Here is a 16,433-nt window from a genome sequence, read left to right on the forward strand (position 1 = left end):
TTTGCTCTTGTTGCCCAGGCTGGAGTGCAATGGCGCCATCTCGGCTCACCACAACCTCCGCTCAAGGCAACCTCCGCCTCCCAGATTCAAACAATTCTCCTGCCTCAGCCTCCCGAGTAGCTGGAATTACAGGCATGTGCCACCACGCCCAGCTACTTTTTGTATTTTCAGTAGAGACAGGGTTTCACCTGTTGGCCAGACTGGTCTCGAACTCTAGACCTCAAGTGATCCACCTGCCTCAGCCTCCCAAAGTGCTAGGATTACAGGTGTGAGCCACTGTGCCTGGCCTATTTATTTTATTTTTGAGACAGAGGGAGTGTCTCCCAAGCTGGAGTGCAATGGCGTGATCTCGGTTCACTGCAACCTCCACCTCCCGAGTTCAAGCAATTTCTTGTGCCTCAGCCTCCCGAGTAGCTGGTATCATAGGCATGCACGACGAGGCCTGGCTAATTTTCATATTTTTAGGAGAGACAGGGTTTCACCATTTTGGCCTGACTGGTCTCGAACTCCTGATCTCAAGTAATCCACCTGCTTTGGCCTCCCAAAGTGCTGGGGTTACAGGTATGAGCCACTGCACCCAGCCTGAGCGCTCTTAGCCCATAATTACTCAGCTGCCTCTGTTAACACACCATGTGTGTGAATCTAGGTATCTGTATTCTTGAATGAACACCAATGAGCGGAGCCCAGACCCCGAAATAACACATTTTAACCTCTGCTAAAGTGGCCGCTCTTAACCCCCTTCCCTAACTGTGACTGAGAGGCCTTGGGACTGATACTCCAGCTCAGATCTTCTCCCGGCTGGGCAGGGAAGGCCAGTCTGGCCGGTACCCACCGTCCTGCGTGCAGGCCCCCAGCAGGTTGATGATGTTCTTATGCTTCCCGATCATCTTCATCATCTCCATTTCTGAGATCAGGTCTGACAAGTCTTTCTCTGTTGCGTCCGCTTTAAAGAACATGTGAGACTCATTTACTTGGGAAGGGAGGGCAGGAGAAAGGCTAAGGGAGTGGGGTATGTGTCGAGGGGCTGCTTTTCCCTGGGACTTGATTCTCTCCTCCCCACTTCCATCCAAACTTATTTTCTCTTCCGTCTAATGGGAATCGTTGTTGCAACAGGTGGTAGTGAGTGGGCAGGGATGTGGTGAGGAAAGCCTGCAAGCAATGGATCCAGGATAAACACCTGACCACAGCCCAGGCTGATACCAAGGAACAGAGTGAGGTCACAGAACAATCTCAGGGTGCAAAACACCCCCTCCACTCCCAGGTAACCCCAAGCAGGCAGGGGAGCAAATGTGGGCAGCAAAGGCACCAGAGAAGCTGTTCTGCTGGGCCCGAGGCCTGCTGCTTGCTTGGAATGGGACAAGATTTTCTTTGCAAGGACAGAAGCATCACTTACACTTCAACATCTTCACAGCCACTTTGGTCACACGGTTGGGTTTGTCCTTGTCCAACCCGATGGCCTCTGCCAACACCACCTGCCCAAAGCAGCCCTCTCCCAGGGGTTTGCCTAAGACCAGTCTTTCAGGGAAAACAGAGAGTGGCATAAGTTGGGGCTGGTGAAGTTCAAACCTTGAGAGGCACCCCATCTCCGCCTCTCTGTATTTCACCCAACTGCAAGCAGAAAGTGGAAATGTTTCTGCAGGCATTTCATGAACCTTCACCACCCAGAAGGTGTTAGTATATGCACCTTCCACCACTAGAATAGCAAGCAAGGAATGCCTTCAAAAAGTTGGGAGTTAAAGTATATTACCTGTCCCGAGGCAGCTCCCAGCGAGGGTCTTCAGGAAGCTCATACTCAGAGACCCCTGCTAGCATGGGAGTCCCACTGGAGGAGAGCCGTGATGGCCGAACCAGAAGAACCCCGGAGTTCATGGACGCACTGGAGTCAGCAGACACCTGCAAGGAACAGTGGGGTCACCCTAGAGCAAGGAGCGGGGTCAGGGGTGACTCCTTCCAATTCCTAGTCAGGGCTTCCCAACAATGGCAGAGACATGTGTCTGTGTATCTAATGTTCCTTCCCCAACACAGAGTGTTTCAAAGACCATGGCAGGCCGGGAGGCCCAACTTCTAGGACTGACCTATTTCTGCCATGAGCTGGCCTTTCTAGACTTCACTCACCTTTAAGCAGACCAAATGCACCTCTTCCAGCTTGTCATTTTATAACTGATCATCACAGTAACAACTCTATTCTCCTGACTCTTTGCAACTACTTTGCCTTAGTTTATGGATTCCTAACTCCCAAAGCACCTTCCAGAACGAGCACAGGCTTCTGAGGAAACGGCCACTCTTGCACACACCCTCCCATGCGGAAGGGTGGGCATACAGGGGACAAGGGTATGGTATGGCTGATAATGGTTTGGCTGTGTCCCCACCTAAATCTCATCTTGATTTCCCACATGTTATGGGAGGGACCTGGTAGGAGGTCACTGACTCATGGGGGCAGGTCTTCCCCGTGCTGTTCTTGTGATAGTGAATAAATCTCACGAGATCTGATTTTTTTTTTTTTAGATGGAGTCTCGCTTTGTTGCCCAGGCTGGAGTTCAGTGGTGCAATCTTGGCTCACCTCAAGCTCCGCTGCCGGGTTCATGCCATTCTCCTGTCTCAGCCTCCCGAGTACCTGGGACTACAGGCGCTCGCCACGACGCCCAGCTAATTTTTTTGTATTTTAAATAGAGATGGGGCTTCACCGTGTTAGCCAGGATGGTCTCAATCTCCTGACCTTGTGATCCACCCGCCTCAGTCTCCCAAAGTGCTGGGATTACAGGAGTGAGCCATCACACCCAGCCAATCTGATGGTTTTATACAAGGGGAGTTTTCCTATACAAGCTCTCTTCTCTTGTCTGCCACCATGTGAGATGTGCCTTTTGCCTTCTGTGATTGTGAGGCCTCCCTGGCCACGTGGAACTGTGAGTCCATTAAACCTCTTTCTTTTGTAAATTGCCCAGTCTTGGGTATGTCTTTATCAGCAGCGTGAAAATGGACTAATACAGACAGTCCTCTTCTCTACCCTGCATCTCTGCACTTCTAAGCAGCCCTTGGGGACAGTTCAAATTCATGCTATCAGCTGCACATTCCATCCAAATAGGACTTCCTCCCAATCCATGTCCCAGGGGTCCGGAGGACTTGCAGTGGGATATGGAGGGTGCAGGAAATTCACGGGCTACACTAGCTTGAAACAGACTCTGGAACACTTAGTTCATGACATTCCACTGTGCCTTGCCCAGAAGCCAAAAAACAAGGCCCAAAGTTGTATGTAGATTCGGGACAATGGAGAGGGCAGGGCATTAGAGGCCCAGAGAGAGAGGTGGTGCTGAGTGTGCAAATCCCCCATCTACTTTCTGTTACCTGTCTGCGCAGAGGGATGCTCTTGGCCAGCTTGTGCACAGCCATCTGGCTGTGGAAGTCGCTCTTCTTGGTGCCACTCTTCATCTTGTAGACGATGACCGACCCTACCATGCAGGAGATGAGGAAGGCCCCTGTGCAATAGATGATGATCTCCAGGTACAGGGGTGAGGTCATCACCGCCGGCCTCTCTTCCAGAGCTGAGTCAGTGCGAAGAGGGTGTTAGCAGGCTGGGAGGGCCCCATGCATGCGAGGTCCTGCTCCATTAGAAAAGCAACACCTATCTCCTGTGTCCTGGGAACTTTTAGGGAGGAGAAAAACCATGGCAGGTTCTAGCTAGGACCGGGATTGTGGCACTAGGAGGATCAGACAACCCCCTGATCTTGGAGGCTGCCTTCAATGGACTCCAGCCATGGAAGAGGGATGGTCTAGAACCATCGTGCTACATCCTCATTAACTCCTGAGCCTCCTTGCTCAACTGGACTGGAGAGTTACAGGCACCCAGGGACGCTGTAAGGGCCAACTGAGAAGTCACTTCTGTGTGCCTTTCTTGGTCTCCTTTGGGAGCCATGGCCCTTCTCTGCCAAGCCTCAGCACTGTGTGCGTCCAGTTAACATGCACGGACAGAGGTGTTTCTGAGTCCTGTGTCCCTAAGAAGCCACAGGGTCCCTGAAGGCAGGGTTGGTGCCTCATTTATTTCTGCAGGCTACAGTACCTGGTGATGGTGGCACTCACAGAATGAGGACAGAGGACAGGAGGGGAACCAGCCTGTGTCCTGCTCAATGTCCCACTTTGGGTCTGTGTCATCTCTGTCGGGGCACACAGGTAAATATTTACTCCTAGCCAAACCACAGGCAAAGCTGACTTAATTTTCAAAAATAAGCTTTTCTGGTAGTTCTTACGAATTCTACTCATAGGTCCCAACTCCTAAAACTTAAGGAAATGTGGTGGAAGGGGGTGGGGTTGCATTTTGTTATTCTCTTCTCCCACCTTCCAATTAGGATTCACACCTTCCCCCCCCGCCGCCATTGCCACAGCAGCTAAGCCAGTTCGGTCCACCTTTCCCTTCAGCACGGAAGGCTGGGAGGCTTTCATTCCAGCACGTGCAGCACTGGTTTCACGGAACACGCTTTGCCCCACAGGTGTGGACACCCTCCTCCTTCCACAGGCCTCCTCTCAACCTTCCCCTTTAAAACCCACCAGCCAGCCATGGAGGCGGCACCCCTGGGAACCCTCCCAGAGAGGCATGAGGCACAACCCCAGACTGAGCCCAGAGGAGAATGTCCCAAGGTCTGACAAGGAGACAGCAGAGCCAATAACAGGGAGAAGTGTTGCTGTTTTTTCTTTCCCTGATGTTGAGAACGAAGACAATTGATTGGGAGCACATGGGTAGCACGGACAGGACCAACACAGGGACGACGATAAAAACAGAACGCTTTTCTGCCTCCAGTAGGGGCATCCGGAGACCGGAGACCCTGGCAGGCAAGCAGGGCAGAGTGGGAAAGGAGGGGAGAGACGAGAGGGCAGTGCCAGCAGGAACAGCCAGACCCTCATGCAGGACATTCCGAGAGACAGCAGCAAGCCCTGGCCCCGCGGTCACCAGCCACCACCCTGAGCAGGCTGCAGGCTCCTTCCTCCCCGGCTCAACACACAGACCTCCCCTCTTGGGAGAGGAGAGACGGCAGCGGCCAAAGAGGATACATGGGCATCATGAAGCCTGCTACGGCTGCCTGAGACAGGCCTTTCTGAAGGCAGCTCAGTTCACCTGTCCAGGCTGACCTCTTTCTCCAAAGGCAAGAGGATGGTAGTATAGAAGGGTGGACTGCTCTTTGCAAGCAGCAAGCCCCACCCCTGGGCTGAGCACCTGAGAAAGGAGAAGAGGCGTAGGGCCCTATCTGAGACTTTTCGGACACTCAGTACCCAGCGGAGTGGGGAGGCTGCTGGACCCAAGGACGGAAGGAGCCTGCCCTGGAGGAGTCCGGCTGCAGGGTAAACCCAGATTCCGGGCATGCATTGCAATGGCCAGGGGGAGAGCAGAGGCAGGTGTATGGGTGGGAGGCCTCCGTGCGCCTGCAAAACTAGGGAAGCTCTTCTCTGAGCCGAGAGGATTCAGCTCTCAAAGCTGGGGCAGGATGTGGCACCAGGCAGGCAGGAGCCCATTCTTCCAGCTCTCCTGCCTCTGTGTCTCCCCGAGCCCAGAAATGCATGCTCCCCCCGTGCCCATGGCAAGGGCAGGACATCGAGAGGAGAAGTTACAGTGTGTACCTTCCAGAACGGTCAACCATGCAGAGTGATGGGAGAGTCCGATAGAGTTACCCGCCAAGCACGTATACTCCCCTGCGTCCTCAAAGGAGACATTTCTTAAGTGAAGCACCTCCATCTCTTTGTCGGTGGTATTAACTCCAGCAGTCTAGAAGAGACAATGGAAGCAAAATGGACAAGCACAGGACATGAGACCTCTAAGAGACGCAGAGCAAGGGAAGGAAACAGAGAGAAGGGGGACCAGAGGAAGAAATGCTCCCCCGCATCTTCTTTGCAACAAGGAACAAACGAAAACCACCAGGCAGCAAAACCTGTTAGAGGAAGAGGGTGAGACCCTTAGGGAGGAACTCCGGCAGACCTGAGAAGATGACGGCTGGTTACGACCCTTCACCAGACGCTGGCAGCCACTGGCCCATCCGAGCATGCGGGCGGTGAGCGGCATGGAGAAATGGGGCCGGCAGGCAGGGGCTGTTTGGTTTCAGGTAAAGATAGCCAGAAGGTGAACACAGGAGGGATGGCGGGGGCTGCAGACACACACATGCGTGCGCGCACACACACACACACACACTCGCGCGCATGTGTGTATACACAGCCAGCAGATGCGAGTATGCAAGGGAACGCCTAACCCCTTCTCTCTTTTTTAAGAGATGGGGTCACATTCTGTCAACCCAGGCTGGGGTGCAGTGGCATAAATGTAGCTCACTGCAGCCTCGACCTTCTGAGCTCAGGCAATCCTCCTGCCTCAGCCTTCAGACTAGCTGGGACTACAGGCACACACTACCATACTTGGCTAATTTATTTCATTTGTAGAGATGGGGTCTTGCTATGTTGCCCAGGCTGGTCTCAAACTCCTGGCTTCAAGCGATCCTCTCACCTCAGCCTCCCAAAGTGATAGGATTACAGGCATGAGCCACCGTGCCTGGCCTATGGCCCCTTCTCTTAACCACCACTCACTCACACCTTCAGTCTGAAGTACCATTTGTAACACAGCAAGACCGTGTCCCCATGAGTCCTCGCATGGATCCACACGCAGCCAAGGAACACACAGAAGGCAGAGAGGGAGCCCGCAGACACCAACACAATACCAAACCAAACCAGCCTCCCAGGCCGGGTATTTTTCCATGGCTCTGGGCACTAGAAATACAGTAGGGTGGCAAGGACAGTCCGGTACTGGCTTCTCCGCCTGCCCCAGCAGCTTGGGGCCTACATCAAATCCCCAGCACAGGATCCCATCCATCTCCCCATTACCTTTTGCCACAGGTCTGGTGACAGTGAGCCACGCAGACTGGTTAGCTTCACCAATATAATTGGAAACCTTACACACATACTCCCCGCTCTGGGCCTCTGTCACATTGAACAGGGTCAGCACCTCCGCATCCGAGCTATTAATCCCCGAATGCTGGAACAAACCAACGACACACCAGTCAGTTGGGCAAACGCTGAGACGTGGCCACGCATGTTGCTCCCGTGTAACTTTCAGGCAGGCCCAGGGAGCGAAGGGAGATGTTAAGTGAGATTTATTAACTTTCCCTTTTAGAATTTTTTTTTTTTTTTTTTTGAGACAGAGTCTCACTCACTCTGTCACGCAGGCTGGAGTACAGTGGCATGATCTCAGCTCACTGCAACCTCTGCCTCCTGGGTTCAAGCAGTTCTTTTGCCTCAGCCTCCTGAGTAGCTGGGACTACAGGTGCCAACCACTACGCAAGGCTAATTTTTGTATTTTTAGTAGAGATGGGGTTTCACCATGTTGGCCAAGCTGGTCTCAAACTCCTGACCTCAAATGATCTAAAGTGCTGGGATTACAGGCGTGAGCCACTGCGCCCGGCCTTCTTTCCCTTTTAGAAGGACAGAAAAAGTGGACTTAAAAAGTCCAAAGCATTTGATTTAAAAAAAAAAAATCACTGCTTCAAATGGAATGTTCTATTTGTGTTTAACCCACTCCCTCCAGGACTAGAGCAGGGGTTGTGAGTGGGGACAGTGGCCAATGACCTACAGAGCAGTTTTAGCACCAGTAGCAAAGAGAAGAGAAGGGAGGGCCAGTATATCTCGGAGACAGCCAAGCCAGGGGAGGATGAGGTCTAACTCTGGGACAAAGAGGTAAACAACTTTCCCAGCTTCTGGTTCCTTCCTGTTGTGAGATCCACTGGAGATTTAGGCAATTACCTTCCCTGGATTAATGGAGCATTCAAGGACAATGAATGTCTGGGAGTGAGAGGAAAAAGGAAGAAAATGCCATTCATTACTCCTCATATGGCTTAGAATTTATAGGTGGCATTTGTTTTTCCAACTCTTCATAAAAGATGCTCTTATCATGCACCCCATTTGCCAGAAAGATTGTACGTAACTTAGGACGCAGGGCTAAGACTGGGAAATGCTTGTTGGAAAGGCTCTGGTTTCGGGCAATGAAAAGGCAGGGGTCCAAATGCCTTCCTCGCGTAGCTGACCCCAAAGCCCCAGTGACACTGCTCTCAAAAATTATTACAGACCAGCATCACCCATCCCTGCAGCCCTCTGTTCCCAGCTCACCTCCACTTTGTGACCTCTGTCACTAGTCCTGGGGGATGTGGCTAGATCCCTACCGAGATGGAGTGTGTGTGCCTGAAGGGTGAGGATGATCCCATTCGGGGGCACTGAGCCTGCCCACAGGAACTTGAGCCCCCAAGACACTGGTCTCCTTCCCAGTAGACTGGCCCACGAAGACTGGTGCCGTGATTACCTTCAAGATCTGGACATAAGGCAGGTTGTCTGGACCAGTCTTGCTCCCGTTCACCTCGATGTGCTTTAGCCACTGGATATGCGGCTGTGGGTCACTGTACACCTTACACATGAACTCCACGTTGCTACCCAGGGCCACTGTCTTGTTGGCGGGCAACCCTGCTTGCAGGATGGGCCGGTGAGGGGACCGCTCTGTGGAACAGGGGAGAGGAGGCGCTTGTCATGAGGACCTTGCCAGGGCTAAAGAAGGGTAGGCTCACCTGCGTCCCACTTGGCTTTCCCAGTGGTGGGTTGTAAATCTCCCAGCATTTCTGCTGAGCCCAGGCCTCTCAAAACAGAGCTGGGGAAAGGGACACCATCTCTTCAGGCCCTAAACCATTAGGATCCTCCTTCCCAAAGCGGTCATATTTATAGTCACAGTAAAGCTCATGCTTTAATAGAGAACCTTCTAACTCAGTTGCACCCCCAGACATCAGCACAACCTGCTCCTCCTTAAGTAAAACCAGAGTCACTTAGACTCCTGCTGTTCAAAGTGTGGTCCACCAGCAGTGCTACCAGCATCCTTTAGGAGCTTGTTAGAAATGCGGGATCTCAGATCTCACCCCAACCTCTTGGATCAGAATCTCCCTTTTACTTTTTTTTTTTTTTTTTGAGACGGAGTCTTGCTCTGTCGCCCAGGCTGGAGTGCAGTGGCCGGATCTCAGCTCACTGCAAGCTCCGCCTCCCGGGTTCATGCCATTCTCCTGCCTCAGCCTCCTGAGTAGCTGGGACTACAGGCGCCCGCCACCACGCCCGGCTAGTTTTTTGTATTTTTTAGTAGAGATGGGGTTTCACCGTGTTAGCCAGGATGGTCTCTATCTCCTGACCTCATGATCCGCCCGTCTCCACCTCCCAAAGTGCTGGGATTACAGGCTTGAGCCACCGCGCCCGGCCTCCTTTTTACTTTTTTTAGAGGCAGGGTCTCACTTTGTTACCCATGCTGGAGCACAGGGGTGTCTTCATAGCTCACTGCAGCTTGGAACTCCTGGGCTCAAGTGATCATCCCACCTCAGTAGCCTCAGTTACTCAGTTGGGACTACAAGTACATGCCACTGCACTAGGCTAATTGTTAAACTTTTTTATAGAGACAGGATCTCACTGTGTTGCCCAGGCTGGTCTCAAACTCCTGGCCTCAAGCAATCCTCCTGCCTTGGCCTCCTAAAGTCATGGGATCACAGGCATGAGTAATCCCATTACGCCACCTGGAGCTCATAAGCCACTGCGCCTGGCCACAATCTCCTTTTTAGACCATATTATCACAAGAAGAACACTGACTGAGAGACTCTGTACCCAGTGATCTCTAGGGAGTGATTTTCAGAACTCCTAGAAGGAAAACGCTGTGGTAATAGCTCCAAGAGGCTCAACATTCTTCCTAGAGTCTCCTGTGATGCCCTGAAGTTGGCACAGGTGTGCAGTTCTGCATTCGCAAGGTGTCTCACCTCTCTGAGCCTCAGTGCCTGTGCTCCTGTGCAGAGCTAGACTAATACCGCCTACCTTGCAGGTGTGCCACAAGCATTACAGAGCAGGTATTTAAGGAGCCTGGCATATTGCTGGCATTAAGCGACAGCTCCTGTTGCGCTACATTTAACACCTCTCCAACAGCATCTCCTTCAGGACAGACTCTGAAACCACCTTCCATGTCACAGTGACAACCAGCTTTGACACGTGTAACTGTCTGATCTTAACTCTATTTTACAGATAAGAAAAGTGAGACTCAAAAGGGAGAAGTACCTGCTCAAAGTACCTGCTCAAAGCCAAGAAGTGCCAACCGCTATCCTGACTCTGCCCCTAAGAAACCTGGACTCCCCAGCTGTGTTCTCCAAGCCCAGCTCTTCCCGCTAAATGCATTCCTCCTGCCGCCTCTGTCCTCTTACCCACGACATCCAGCTGGTAGGTATGGTTGATGCTGCCATACTCATTCTCCACAATGCAGGTGTAGTTGCCCTTGTCAGAGGGTACCACGGAGTCCATTATGATGCTCCAGGTGGCATAACGGACCTGAGGGGAAATGCCGAAGGGGTACTTTCAGGGTCTGAAGGAAAATGTAGGCAGAAGCCCCATGACAATGTTGGCACCCCGTGGCACCCACCCTCCATATCAGAGTCTGGTGGCACAGGGCTCCAGGCTGCAGGGTTGGCTAGGACAAGGCGTGGATTGCCCCCCTACCAGCCCGTTCACACTCTGCAAGGTGGTAGATGGGGTGTAAAGACTCCGGAAGTCTCCACTGTGACGTTCAAAGTCATTCGTGATCTGGACAGATGTGCCTTCTGCAAACACTTCCAAATACACCAGGAATGTTCCCAACTGTGCACCTCTCGTATTATACTAAGAATCCAGCCCCTGCTGCCCTTGACAGCTCATTTCAAAAACCATCTCCTCCAGTCCAGTCTCTGGTCAGAACCGTGCTCACCCTTTCCCCTGCCTATCAGAGCACTGATCACAGTCTGCTTTCTACGGCAGCCGCTCATGGACATTTGATTCTGATGAGACTGGAAAATTTTTATGGGCAGGAACACTGTCTTGTAGCATTTAAAGCATGGTGTCTTAAATGTAGTGAGTGCATGGTGAATTAACTTAAAATGTTTCTGGCTGGGTGCGGTGGCTCATGCCTGTAATCCTAGCACTTTGGGAGGCCCAAGTGGACAGATCACTTGAGGTCAGGAGTTCAAGACCAGCCTGACCAACATGGGGAAACCCCATCTCTACTAAAAATACAAAAATCAGCCTGGGATGGTGGCCTGCACATATAATCCCAGGTACTCGGGAGGCTGAGGCAGGAGAATGGCATGAACCTGGGAGGCACAGCTTGCAGTGAGCCAAGATGGCATCATTGCACTCCAGCCTGGGCGACAGAGCAAGACTCTGTCTGTAAATAAATAAATAAATAAATAAATAAATAAATAAATAATGCTTACACCCTTTAAGTTGGTAATTTCACTTGTAACAATCTGTCCTGAGGAAGCACACTTAAAAACGCTGACAGAGATTCACTGCAACATTATTCATTATGGTGAAAAACCAGAAAATACCTAATATCACAAAATAGTTGATTAAATTATGGGACTTTTTTTGCATTGTTGTTTTTTGGAGACAGAGTCTCGCTCTATCACCCAGGCTGGAGTGAAGTGACATGATCTCAGCTCACTGCAATCTCTGCCTCCCGGGTTCAAGCAATTCTCCTGCCTCAGCCTCCCGAGTACCTGGAATTACAGGAGCCTGCCACCACGCATGGCTAATTTTTTGTATTTTTAGTAGAGAGGTTTCACCATGTTGCCCAGGCTGGTCTCAAACTCCTGAGTTCAAGCAATCTGCCCGCCTCGGCCTCCCAGAGTGACAGGATTATAGGTGTGAGCCACTGTGCCCAGCCAAATTATGGGATTTAAAAATAATGGAATCTTACATGTTTCAAACATTCATGCTTGAAGTATGTCATGAAAACACTCATGTTAACAAATGACAAGGCAAGGAACTTATTATACATGACGTGATCAACTATGTAAAAACCATATTACACAGAAAGAAGACTGAATAAATTTTTAAACTTTATTTGAATTTTTTTGCATTTAAAAATTTTAATACATAGCCTGTATAGGTAGAAAGTATTACTTAAAACAATGAAAAGCATGTAATCAGGACTTCCTAGCTCGGCCTCCCCTGTCCCCGTTACTCGACTTTCACATGCACACACACGTACCTTGTAGCCTCCAATCCTGTGGTCAGGTTTGAATTCTTTGCCATTTTTCAACCAGCGCAGTGTGGGGTTTGGGGTCCCACTGGAAGGGCATTTGAACTTCACTGTCTTGGCAGCTGGCACCGCATGCAATTTCTTTTCCATCTTTTCTGGGGATGTCCAATACGGAGCTACGGCTGCCCGGGGAAAGCCGAGAGAGACAGGCAGGGTGGGGAGGGGCAGCTGGTCAGGCTCAGGAGCAGGGCCCAGGCCAGGACCTGGGGGTGCCCTGCCCATCTGCCCAACACCTGTGAGCAGTGCCCGGCACTTAGCAGAACAGGCACCGTGACCCCATGTGCCCTCTCTTCCTCCCCTTTCAGCCCTCCCCTCCCCTCTTAAACCCAACTCCCAGACCCAAAGGGCAGTAAGATAGGAAACAGTGTCTCACGCATACGGTTTGGTTTGGTGTTATCTGTCTCTTTCTCCTCTGAAGAGGAGTCATCATCATCATCATCATCCTCTGAGGAGGGGAGAGCATCTATGGGAAGAAGAAGGGGCACTGAGGTTCCTCCTAGGGACTCCTAGATTTCACCAAGGCTAGTGCAGTTCCAGATGAACACAAACACCCTCCCCATGGGGATACCAGTCCCACTTCTCCCTTAGTGACGATCTCTTGGTGGGATGGAAACCATTTAAGAACAGTTCCTGTGTGTGTTTCCTTCCTTCCCCAAAGCACTGCTCCCACTGCCTGGAAGCCTTCACACTGGGTGGTTCCATCAGGGTCAGCTGTTCCTCTTTAACTTAATTCTGTCCTACATTCAAAGGCTCTCTCTCAACTTGTGGTACCACCTGGGTGTGCTGGTGCCAGGCAGCGTGTATTCTTCTTTGGATGGCTGACTACAGGGAAACCCAGGCAGGTCTAGACACATTGTGGCTAGATGCTATTTCCAAAGGATGGGCTAAACACTCCACAGTCACGAATTTTTCTAGCATGTGTCCACTAAGGTTTGGGGGCTGCCCTCCCTAACCAGAGCAGATAGGGCACCCAATATCCCGGCAGCTGCCAACACCTCTCCCCAGTAAGTATTCATTTCTTGTAAGAACAGGCTTGATACACATGTTATCTCACCCATCAGGGTTCATGCCAGATCTTTCTCCAGTCCTTCCTATCACCTTTGGGGATCTGGTGCCAAGTCCGCACCCTGAGGTGCAAAAATGGCATAAAGAAAATTTCAGCAACATTTCCTCAACTCCTAGTTTTGTGAAAGTCACATTCTAATAGTGGCAGGTTCCCAAGTTCACAGAGCTCCAGGGCTCCCTGGCTGCCCTCGCACAGCTCCCTTGCAGTGCACCTGGGTTCCTCTCCAGCAGAGCAGGGATCCCACCACCTGTTCGGGGGCTCTAATCACTAAGCCGAGTACCAAGTCCAAATGGCAAGGGAGTGATGGGGTGGAAGCTGGCCGAGCACCACTTAGCCTCCTGGAGATCTGGGCACGCTGTGGTGGAAAAAAATCACAGGGTCTTAACATCCCAATAGCCCTGGCAATCACCTCCGAGGTGTGTCCTGGAAGCCCCAGATCTCCGGCCCTGGGGCCCACCCCACCTGGTCACCCCTCTGAGCCAAGCCACGCGGCAGGCAGGGAGCAATGTTAGTGGGCAGCAGTTTCTGAAGCAGAGTGGGGGCAGACCACAGAGGGAGAGGAGGTTCACCTTCCCCTGATACTGGCAGAGAGGGGTGGAGGGGGTGGGTCTAGGGAGGGGCGAGGGCAGGGCTTGGCTACCAACCTGAAACATTGACGGAGAAGTAGGTGGTGTCGCTGCCCGAGGGGCTGCTGGTTACGCAAGCATAGAGGCCGGAGTCCGCGGGCACGGAGTCCTGCACCTCCACCTCCTCCCCTGTGATGCGGGTGCGGTTGCTTTCTGCCAGCTGCACCCCGTCCCGCAGCCAGTTGATGCTCTGCACATCGTCCCGCAGCCGACAGCGAAGCTGCAGCAGGTCACCGGGGTGGACCAGGAAGGACTCCACTTCCACAGGGGCTCCCCAGGGCTGGGCTGCAGCCACCACGGGGCCGGGAAGGGAGGCCAAGGGGCGAGAGAGGAAGACAGGGAGAGGGGAGGAGGGGAGAGACAAAGGGAATTACGCTGGCCACACGGAGCCGCACCGTCCCGGGCATCACTTACTGGAGGCTACTGAGCCGGGGCAGTGGGAATTGGAGCATGGGTCAGTGGGGAAACAGCTGGCTGCCTGGGAACCCCCATCTCTTTTCCACCCCACTCCTCCAAAAGTCAAAGGAAGAAAGAGGCAAAGTTAGGAAGCAGCTGTAGCAGCATTAAGCAGATTACATTTCATTTCCCTCCATCCTAAGGGGAAAGGTCGGCCCTCCCCAGGACTTCTTTGTGTCCGGAGTTGACCCTTCCCCAGACACTCAGTTCTTTGCCAAGATCCCCACTTGCCAGAGGAACACCCCATTTCTTTTGGGATAGCTCAGCCTCACCCTTCCCTAGCAACAGCTGAACAAACCCCACCCTTCAAAACCCTAGCAGCCCCTGCCCAAGTCGAGAGAAGGCAATCTGTCAACCCGGGCCTGACCAGGATGTGTATGATTCGGCGAGGGTGGGGGTCTCGCCCCCGACACGTCAGATGCACATGTTGGGGGGGGCAGCCCAAAGAGAGGTCAGCTCAGGGAACCTCTCGCTAACAGGTGTCAGGGCAGGGGATTTGGAGCTGTTGACTATATTAGAACCAGAGGCCACAGCTGCCATAAAACCCACACTTGCTCTGGCAGCAGGAGCTGTCACACACAAAGGTCCTTTCTCCTCAGCCCTCTGCCTGGGCACACCCTTTCAGGCCCCCCACCATCCACTCTCCCTCCCCGTGCCCCGTCCTTCTCTGTCCCTGGGTGGCAGTGCTGGACCCACCGGGGTGTCCGCACCTCACACAAGATCTGATACCGCCAAGAGCACCTGTCCCTCCCCTGACCAGTGCCTCTTCCCACACGCATTCAAGAAGGCCCGTGGCCCAGATACACCTGAGTCCACCATGCTGGGCTGTGACCCATCTCCTGAACACACCCCTCTGCACTCACGAGGGGAAATGAAGTTTCTATTTCCTTTTAGGATGTTCAAACGTACTCCTGGCATCTTCCACCTCTCACCTACCACCCACATCCCACCCACAGCCTTGGAGAGGACTTTTCTCACCATCTGTTCACCCTAAGAGACTGTGGAGAACAACTGTCGCTCCCCAATGCGATGCACAAGGCTCTGAAATAGCATGCTCTCCCTCAGCCCCTGCTGTGGCTCATGGCAGCCCCAGTGGCCACAGAGCCCCCGATTGTTTCTGTCCAGCTCTCAATACTCACTCTTCTGTCTCAGCCTAGTTGTTGACTTCTCCTCGAGGGCGGTGCTGACTCTGAGTCTGGGTTAGGTGCCCTCCCCTTCCTGGCACCTGTCACACTGAAGGGCAGTCCTCTTTCTGAACCTGAGTGTGCGGATGTGTCATCAGTACCTTCAAATCCCCAGCGTCTACCATGATGCCTGGCGCCCAGTAAATGCTTGCTCAATAAATACCACATATGCAGTCACCCTGGCTCTTCACTGCCTTCCTTTCTAATCTCCCTTTTCTCTTTCACTCCCCCTTATTTGAAAGAGAGTCTTTCTGAAGTGCTCAGCAGGCTTCCGCTAGAAACCTTAAAAATGAAAATAGGTGTCCCGCGCATCAGAAGTGACCGGCAACTGACAGGACTGACAGTGGTTTCTCTCACGGGGGCTGAGGTTGCGGCCCAGTCCTGCATTGACCCATGGGCTTTATCTTAAATAAGAGTTGTCAGACACAAGGGTGCTGCTTTAAAAGGGCTCAGAAACCACTAGGCTTGCACACGTTTATTTTTGTGAGTCCGGTCAAGGGGAACACCACAAAGGTGAGTAGACCACACAACTGATTAAAAATAAGCTTTTGTGGGCCTTAGAAGAAGTTATTCTTTCCATTTTTAATGGACTGTGGTTTTGCCAAATGAAGGTAGGGGAAAAGCAGTTTAGACTCAACTCTTGAGGAACAGAGCAGACACTCCTAGTGATCAAATCTCATTTCCCTCAAATGACCTCAGTGATTAAATATTTTGCAGCTTGTGATCTGTGCAACCTGTTGGTTAAGAGTAAACTTGAATTCTTACCCTCTGGCAACCCAAGGCCTATTGCAGCCTGGTCCCAGAGAAAAAAGCAGCTCCCAAAGACAAAAACGTAGCAAAGAGAACCCCCAGGCATTTATTTCCCCCCAAGAGAAAGCAGCAAAGCAACACTGGCCCTGGTGAGACCCGCTCTAGCTGATACCAGCTTGGATCCGTACCTTCCTGATGGTCCCAACCAGAACTGATGGTCCCAACCAGAACTGATGGTCCCAACCAGAATG

At 52.2% G+C, this 16,433-nt stretch overlaps 1 protein-coding gene across 5 annotated transcripts in view; it reads right to left on the reverse strand.

Moving 5' to 3' along the window:
* FGFR1 (fibroblast growth factor receptor 1) overlaps positions 1-16,433 on the reverse strand; it is a 61,391-nt gene that overhangs the window by 5,340 nt on the left and 39,618 nt on the right. For 3 of the 5 annotated variants that reach the window (XM_023214530.2, XM_023214533.2, XM_023214531.1), the window contains 10 exons: positions 13,811-14,077; positions 12,474-12,563; positions 12,050-12,222; positions 10,230-10,353; positions 8,318-8,508; positions 5,605-5,749; positions 3,343-3,539; positions 1,748-1,893; positions 1,394-1,515; positions 833-943 (listed from right to left, as the gene is read on the reverse strand). In XM_023214530.2, the coding sequence (XP_023070298.1) occupies positions 833-943; positions 1,394-1,515; positions 1,748-1,893; positions 3,343-3,539; positions 5,605-5,749; positions 8,318-8,508; positions 10,230-10,353; positions 12,050-12,222; positions 12,474-12,563; positions 13,811-14,077 (1,566 nt within the window). The remainder of the gene's footprint in view (positions 1-832; positions 944-1,393; positions 1,516-1,747; positions 1,894-3,342; positions 3,540-5,604; positions 5,750-8,317; positions 8,509-10,229; positions 10,354-12,049; positions 12,223-12,473; positions 12,564-13,810; positions 14,078-16,433) is intronic. The other 2 variants (XM_023214529.1, XM_023214532.2) reach the window with 2 other exon arrangements.

The sequence above is a fragment of the Piliocolobus tephrosceles genome, chromosome 7, assembly GCF_002776525.5.
Source record: "Piliocolobus tephrosceles isolate RC106 chromosome 7, ASM277652v3, whole genome shotgun sequence".
Lineage (NCBI taxonomy): Eukaryota > Metazoa > Chordata > Mammalia > Primates > Cercopithecidae > Piliocolobus > Piliocolobus tephrosceles.